General features: G+C 46.7%; 1 protein-coding gene across 2 annotated transcripts in view; it reads right to left on the bottom strand.

Moving 5' to 3' along the window:
• UBE2E3 (ubiquitin conjugating enzyme E2 E3) overlaps window positions 1-6,458 on the bottom strand; it is a 54,108-nt gene extending 47,650 nt beyond the window's left edge. The window contains exons 1-3 of one of the 2 annotated variants that reach the window (XM_069020497.1): window positions 6,253-6,458; window positions 4,770-4,972; window positions 2,567-2,617 (exon numbers count right to left, since the gene is read on the bottom strand). In XM_069020497.1, coding sequence (XP_068876598.1) covers window positions 2,567-2,617; window positions 4,770-4,963 — 245 coding nt within the window. In that variant the 5' untranslated portion in view covers window positions 4,964-4,972; window positions 6,253-6,458. Of the gene's footprint in view, window positions 1-2,566; window positions 2,618-4,769; window positions 4,973-5,795; window positions 5,863-6,252 lie in introns of those variants that run through there. The other variant, XM_069020498.1, reaches the window with a different exon arrangement.
• Between the last annotated feature and the right edge of the window lie 573 nt (window positions 6,459-7,031).

Genomic DNA, 7,031 nt, shown 5'->3' on the forward strand with positions numbered 1-7,031 from the left:
ATAGCAATAGATGTGACTGGAGGAAAAATAACTGCTGGGGCAATCTACACTTCTTTTGCATGAGAATCACAGTGCAGCCAGTCAGTGTCATTCTAAAGTCGCTAAATCAGCCTTGGGTCACTCCCATGGGGTGACTCTGGGCAGTTGCACTGGCAGGTGAGAAGTGGCAGTGTTTAACATGATATGAGAGAGGTCAACATAATCTTCAGTATCTGTACTCTATCCTGGTAAAGTAATGTTTAATGTTTTACATGTGCCATTACTGCATTTTAAAAATTGCTAATTTTTCATTACTTATGTAACTGAGTAACCAGAAGGACTATCAGCATCCAAGAGCATTAGTTGCCAGATGTATTCTTGTGAAGCTTGCAACATGTGGACTGCAAATGATAAAGGTGGGCTCTAGAACTGGAGGAGAAACAACTGTGCATGAAAACTTGTTTTTGGGAGAACATAGACACAAAGCTTTTATTTTTAAAGCACATACGAATATGCCTAAGTTATACAGGCTTTTAAATGTTTTGGGGGTTTTTTTTACACATTCTTTTTCTTTCACAAGAAATGTAATAAGTAGAATTCTGCTGCTCGTTGCATGACGAGCAATGCGGAGGTGTCACCAGCCTGCTGTGTTGGTCTGTAGCCTAATCTGTGCTACTACACCCTACTGTCAACTGTTTCTGCACATAACACACAGCTGCATTTACCTCTTAGTACCAGAAAGGTTACTTCTAACAAGTCAGTTTCAGTGGAACAGTAAATACTTTGGGCACTGAAACTCTGTTCAAATTGTTCATTATGAAAACCCAGATCTTCTGTTACAGAAGCTTCTCTTTAAATATTTTTTTTTATTTTGCAAAAGGTAAAAATGCACTCATCATAAAGTTGTTACTGAGTAAATCCACTAAATTCCTCTTAAAAATACCTATGGGAACAGAAGCATTGACTTCCTCACTGGCAAAAAATAACCTATTTTCCTACTCTCTGTAGGAAAGAAACTTGAATAATTTTAGACACATTGGGGTGTTTTCATCATTCTCAACAGAATTCCTGGCATCAGACTGTACCAGCTCACAAGCAAAATGATCTCTTGCGCTAATATGAGAGGAACATGATTTCCCAAGGAGCCGAGTATCAGACCGTACTGCAGAGTGTGAACAGGGAAGCTTCTCTTTCTAAAAGCTGTAACTTGCTGTACCCGAAACTGCTACAATTATCTTTTTGGCAACTGTAAGCAGTGTCAGTGTTCTATTTCATTTAAATACTTTCTCTTCTACCATGCCCCTTTGATGGTCCAAATATAAAGTGCAGGACTAACACAGAACTAGATCGCAGTGATTTATTAAAACTTATCTAAAGCAGTTATTTAAAACCAAACCAAAACCACCTCCCCACAAAAAAAAACCCTCAAACAAACAAAAAACCAAAAGAAACAGACTGCTCTCTCAAAAGAGCTCCCCTTTACTGAAGAGGGAGAGCCACCGACCAACCCTGCATGCAAATACATCACATTGCCATAGGCAATCTACAGCACAGTCCTCAGGACAAGACACCTTCGCCACAAATTCAATAAAACACTGCTCTGGTTTAGCCCCTGCACTCATGGATTAGTGAGATAGAAGAAAGCTCATATTTTATCAAATTCACAAAACACCCACCAAACCTTTCCAACTATTCAAAAGCCAAACAATTCCAACACAGAATCAGAAAGCATTTCCAGCATTTCTTTAAAAACGTACATGGCTCACTGTTACACGAGTTATTAAGATACCTTCCAGTCAGAAATCTTACTGAGATGCCTCAAATGAAAGCAACATTATTTAAATTTAGCTTTACTGCAAATGTGAACACTGGATGCACATACCTAATGAGAATTTTTATGCATCCTTTAAACAAAAGTAAAACATGCAAAAGATATAAAGAAATCAACTAACTGTGCTACTGTCTAACTTTTTTACAAATCAAGCGCTTCAGTTCCAAACCATCATTTTAAGACTAAATCACTCAGTCTTCCACGCTTAACATTTCATTTTCGAAAACCTAACAGAAGTACCTCCCAAGCTGGGAACTTCCCTAAAAATATTCTTTATCAAGAGACTACAACTTTGACCAACAGACACGTAAATTTAGAGGCAATACTTCAGTTTATCTGTTAAACAACACACTAAGAGAAAGCATATAAAAATCACACACGGTTCTTTACTTCAGAATGAAAAGATCACTCTATAAACTCAGCACTCAAAAACCCAGTTCAAACTACATGCAGACATTAAGTTGAAAGCTTCAGCGTATTTTGACGTTCATATAATTAATGTTTCGCAAAGGCAGTGACCTGCTATGAACAACAAACTGAATAGATTTTACTGTGTACATCAATCACTCATGACTACATCTCCAACATGCAGACAAAATATCAAACTTCAGTTTCAAACGTTTTTTATGTTTGTTCAATCTGCTGTATGCAATTTCTGTCTAACAGTCACCTGTCGTAAACACTAAGTTTCCCTTTTGTTAACCTGAGCACATTAATTTCCTACCACCGAACACAATTTAAGAAGCCATTACATACCTGCAGTTAGGAGGAGGATCAAGGGTTATTTCAGCTAGCTCCTTCTGGATTCTGTTGGTGAAATGAGAACAGACACAAAGCATTTGAGATAGTCTATAGAATAAATCAGGGAATTACACTGCCCTCTACCACCATGCAGTTAAATGCAAGATTGGCTTTGCCTTCAGTAATGCTAACATGGCTGCTTCCTCTTTGTTCTCAGAGGCATAACCCAAATCCCACAGCTGAGAAACTTTGCAGCTTTTTTCCTGCTCCACACTGTATGTAAACAGAACACTTACAGCTGAGTTGGGTAGAAATTTCCCACAACTATTCAGAAAAGTAACTCTTTTTCACATCCGAGCACTTTTTACTAGGGAGATTTTCTTTTCAAGCTAATATGCAAATGAGGCGGGGGGGGGGGGGGAAGCCTGCACAGGCAGATTTGACAATGACTTTAAACCAGAGCTACAGGACCTGTGACTGAGGCTCAAGTGAACTGCGCTGGCAGCAGACACACTCTTTTCACAATATTTTACCTACTACTTTGCAGTATGTTTAAAAAGTGGATTTGCAGATCTGCCAGGCTGTCTCTGTTACTGGAATAATCTCTCTGGATCAACTTTGCTTCTCTCCATACCTTCTGCTGCCTTTCTCCCGCAACCCTATACAGTAGCTGTATTTACATGACAAAAAGTGATACAATAACTTGAAATAATCTGTGCTTAGCTTTATTCTATCCCAGCCATTCACAAGGAGTTAAAATCTGAAAAATGAGTACTGAAAACTTCCTGTCAATTTAAGTTTATTCAGGTACATGAGAGGTGCAATTTCAAAATACGCATGTTAAACTTCTCTTAAAAATATCGAGTAAGACTTCACAAAAGGACCAATATGAGCAATACTGTGAATTTCATGCAAAATAGCAGGTGTTAATATATGAGCTAGCAGAAACTGCTCTGGAGGTCCTTGCACGAATATCAATAAGTTCAGTCAGCCTGCTGAACTATCTGAGATGCATGGAATTAGACTTGCAACTATTAAGGGAAATAAAGACAAGATGGGAAAACTCAGTTCCAAAACCCTGTATCTCAAGCTTGTCAAATAAAGACAAGTAACAACAAATTACAAAGGCTACATAGTAATTGCAAAACTTTTTTTTCTTTAGCCAGTCCTATTTCAAAGGATTTCCTTAACAACCTCAAAAGTCACCAAAGCCACCCAGTAATTCTCTGCAACAATTTTAACATATTTCAAAAAGAATTTACTTAGTTCAAGTCCAATACAAAATTACCAAAGTGTTCCCAAAAGTCAGAGCTACAGCACTCATGCTGAATAAGCAAAATTTGAAGCTACTACAGCTATTTTACAACTTTTCTTTCTACAGGATACTTGTAAATGTTTGCAAAGAAAAGCAACTCCAAAGAAAGGACTGGAAAGTTATGCTTTATCTCCAAAGACTGATGGAATTAAAGAATTTAAAGTTTGAGTATTTTACACAGCTGATCTTTGAGAAAATTACCAGAGTACACAGCTTGAGAGCCAGACTGCCAATAACCTTATATGCAAATGCAAGTGCAACCAATGTAACTAAACAAGGTTTCTGAAGATTCTCATATTTAAAGGTAGAGGCTACCTGTAGAACGTGATGGTTTAAATCCACAGATCCTAAGGGACAAAACTCACCTAAGTTTCTCCCAAAGGAACCCCATTCCTTTGGGGTGTGTAAGGTTCTCCTGTGCATCATTATGAAAAGCTCTCATAAGGCTCAGAGAAGCCACTGGGGTTTTTATGACTTCTTTAATTAGACAGCATTGCCTGTCATCAGTCTACAGACCATAATAAAATACTCCAGGAGGACTCCACCCTATACCCTAATCAGGCATGGAAACCTAACTCAGAAAAAAAGTGCCAAAGCTCTCTCACGCATTTTTGCAAATACAAAACGTATCTAGGTGTCCCCCTCCCAGTCAGCCTGTAAGTTACCAAACTCTGTAACAACTCCTCAAAAGATATAGGACGTGTCTGTGCAAGTGTTACCCCAACAAGACTTGGATTAATTAAGGCACTGCTTAGCAGGCCCCTGTATTACCAAAGTTTATCATTCACTCCCTTCCACATAGCTTTACAAGCAGAATCCCTCTGCCCTGACAAGTGCAGTGCAGGTACGGAGACTCCAAATACTGTGTAAAAATACCACAGGATGTTTCACTCTTCCCTTTACCTTTTTGCACTAGTAGATAGCTTAGCAGTAGTTTTGCTGGATAGTTTGGTGTTCTTCTTCTGCTGGGTGGCAGAGGGTTTTCGCTCTTCTTGCTCTTCAGGTTCAGGTGCAGGCGGATCCCTCTGATCGGCATCTGAACTACCACTGCTGGTACTTGGACTTTCATCGTCTGACCTCTGCCTATCACTGGACATCGTGGGGAACTTTTTGGGGAAGGAAAAGAGGCAGAGTTAATACAACAGGAAGGACTCTCTCTTGTCATTCCCAAAGTTCCACTGACCTCTGCCTCTCACTGGACATCATGAAGAACTTTTTTGGGGAAGAGGCAGAGCTCGTACAACAGGCAGGACTCTCTCTTGGCATTCCCCAAGTTCCAGAAAACTTTGAATAGGTGACAAGTCGGTTTCACTGAGAAATTAATCAAAATATACTCCTTTGTCTCATACCCAAGGGCTGGAGTTTGACAGCTACAAAGCAATATTTACACTTCTGAAAATACAGATATTTCCAATTTTTAAACCCACTCGCATTTTTTTCATACTTTAAACAATATGCCAATTGTCGACTTTGTTCTAAGGCATGAGACAGATTTAGCAGGGTACTTAGGCAATGAACATTAATAACTTATGACACATTGTAAATAACAGACCTCACTGAAAATGTTTTTTAAAAAGTCACTAATAACCTGTAAATATTTACACTGGAGCAGAGCATTTTATTGGGTCCAAACGCCAGATCCCCCCCTCTTCTCCTCTCTCCGTGAAAATACATTGCCAGTAACACTCGGGTTGATTTCAGATGGAAATGTACACTTGCTCTGAGCATTAAAAGGGCTGGCACGGGGGGGGAACGAGGTTCGTTTTTTTGTTGGTGGTAGGGCTTTTTGTAGGAAGAGGAAAAGCCCCGCGATGCATTTAAAGCCACTGGGGTAGCAGCAGCCCCGGTTATTTACATGGCCAGCAGCGAGAACTGCATTTGGCCACCACAGAGCTGCCGGAGGGGGAAGAAGCATAATTCAAACTGCACCTTCTGCACAGCTCTCCCCGCCGCCGCTCCCCGCGCAGCTCCGCCAGGCAGACCGACATTTTTCCGCCGATCGGGAAAGGCGGGGGGGGGGGGGGGGGGGGGAAGAAGGAGGGGGCTGCCCCGGCGGCCGGGGGGGCCCGAGGAGGAGCGGCGGGAGCTGCGGCAGGGCTGGATCCAGGCGGCCGCCCGGCCGCGCTTTGTGGGGAGCGCCAGCCCGGCACGGCTCGGCTCGGCTCGGCGGGCGGCGGCGGCGGCTCGCCCGGCCCCGCTCCGCACCGTGCGTGTGCACCAAGTGAGGCGTGAACTCGGGCCGGCCCTGCGCCCCCGGCCGCCGCCAGGCAGCGAGCGCCGAAAACAAGAACAAAGCTCCTCTACCAGCCCCCCCGCCTCCTCCCCGCCTCCCCCCACCGCGCTCGCCCAGCCGCCGCGGCGGCCGCCTCGCCCGCCGCTCCCTTACCTTCGCCGGCGTCCTGTCCCGCTGCTGGGTCGGAGGGGCGGGATGGCGGGGGGCCGGGCCGGGCCCGCGGCGCCCGAGGAGGGGACGGAGGCGGCCGGGGGGCTCTACGGCGGCGGCGGCGGCTCTGTGGCCGGGCAGTGTGGAACATTGAGAGCCGGAGCAGGGGGGGACGGGGGGAGGCGCGGTGCGGCCCCGCGGCCGGCGGGTGGCGCTGGCGGGCCCCGCTCTGCGGCGCGGGCTCCCGCGGCGGGCCGGGGGGCCGGGGCGGGGGGCGGCGGGCGCGCGCCGCGGAGCGGAGGCGGGGAGGGGGCTTGGCCGCCCCCGGCCTCCCCCCGCCCCGCCCGGGCTCCCCCCGCCCGCCCGCGGCCGCCGGCGGAGCTCCCGGCGAGCGGGGGAGGGGAGAGGGGGCGCTCGCTCCCGCCTGCCGGCCGCCGGGGTGCGCGCAGGCGCGCTCCCTGCGCGGCCGGGGGCGCGCGTGCTCCGGGCCGGGCAAGGACAAAGCGGCGGCCCGGGCAAGGGGGGATTTCCCCTCGACGGCCGCTCGACCCGGCCGGGCGCCACCCGCAGCCCTCAACTGAGCCCGGCTCTCGGGGGGCTCCAGCCTCCAGCCCGCCGCGGGACTCCCCGGGCCGGTGCTCAGCAACGCTGATGCCCGGTGGGTCGTGGGGTCTCCACAGCCCTCGGCCTCGTCAGCCTCACACCTCACACGCCTCGGCTCGTGCCTTGCGCCCGGTGTCAGGGCAGGGACACACAGTGATTTCTTACCCCGCCATCCCAAA

The sequence above is a fragment of the Aphelocoma coerulescens genome, chromosome 7 (assembly GCF_041296385.1).
Source record: "Aphelocoma coerulescens isolate FSJ_1873_10779 chromosome 7, UR_Acoe_1.0, whole genome shotgun sequence".
In the NCBI taxonomy this organism is placed as follows: domain Eukaryota; kingdom Metazoa; phylum Chordata; class Aves; order Passeriformes; family Corvidae; genus Aphelocoma; species Aphelocoma coerulescens.